Source organism: Plasmodium gaboni, chromosome 12 (genome assembly GCF_001602025.1).
Source record: "Plasmodium gaboni strain SY75 chromosome 12, whole genome shotgun sequence".
In the NCBI taxonomy this organism is placed as follows: Eukaryota; Apicomplexa; class Aconoidasida; order Haemosporida; family Plasmodiidae; genus Plasmodium; species Plasmodium gaboni.
The window spans coordinates 1,262,118-1,262,771 of NC_031492.1; the positions used below are offsets into that span (position 1 = coordinate 1,262,118).

The following is a 654-nucleotide window of genomic DNA, read 5'->3' on the forward strand; positions in this document are numbered from 1 at the left end:
TTCATGTACTGGCCATTCAACATTACATTTATGAGATATGGTAATTTTATCTTTATCACTGAAATTATATAAATAAAGAATATGATTACAAGGTCCCATATAAGAAATAGGTGCAGAACATGTTTTGTTATCTGGATTATTTTTCCAATTCAATGGACATAATATATTAAAATTATAATTTTTATCATAACAACTCCAATTTATATCACATATTTGTGTCCATATCTTTTTTTCAGATGGAGAATAATGATCAAAGTTTTTTTCTCTAATACATTTACCTGCATAATTTTTTGGTGCTTCACATATATTATTTTCAATATTATATATCCAATTTTCTGGACATTTTTTTGAAAAATCTTCAATACAAATTTTAGTACAAGGCCAAGATACATTACAATTAAGAGAGAAATTATATTTACTTTTAGCAGTTGCATTTCTAAATATTACTTTTTTTTCACATGGACCCTTATAGTTTAAAGGACTAAGACAACTTATACCATCCCCCATATCAATCCAATCTTCTGGGCATAATTTTGAATAGTTTATTTCACACATTTCATCATTTGGGTTCCCTAGTTCTAAACTTTCGGCAGCTTTTTGTAGTTGTCTCTTGACTTTTTCCGCGATGACTTAAAAGGTTGTGTCATAAAAAAA

General features: G+C 27.4%; 1 protein-coding gene across 1 annotated transcript in view; it reads right to left on the bottom strand.

The window, feature by feature from the left end:
* The window catches only part of PGSY75_1234700 (CPW-WPC family protein), a gene marked incomplete at both ends in the record, with an annotated part of 3,353 nt that extends 2,724 nt beyond the window's left edge, over positions 1-629 (bottom strand). Inside the window, one exon of the mRNA XM_018786920.1 lies at positions 1-629. This exon is cut by the window's left edge and continues 2,724 nt beyond it. Coding sequence (XP_018640785.1) covers positions 1-629 — 629 coding nt within the window.
* Between the last annotated feature and the right edge of the window lie 25 nt (positions 630-654).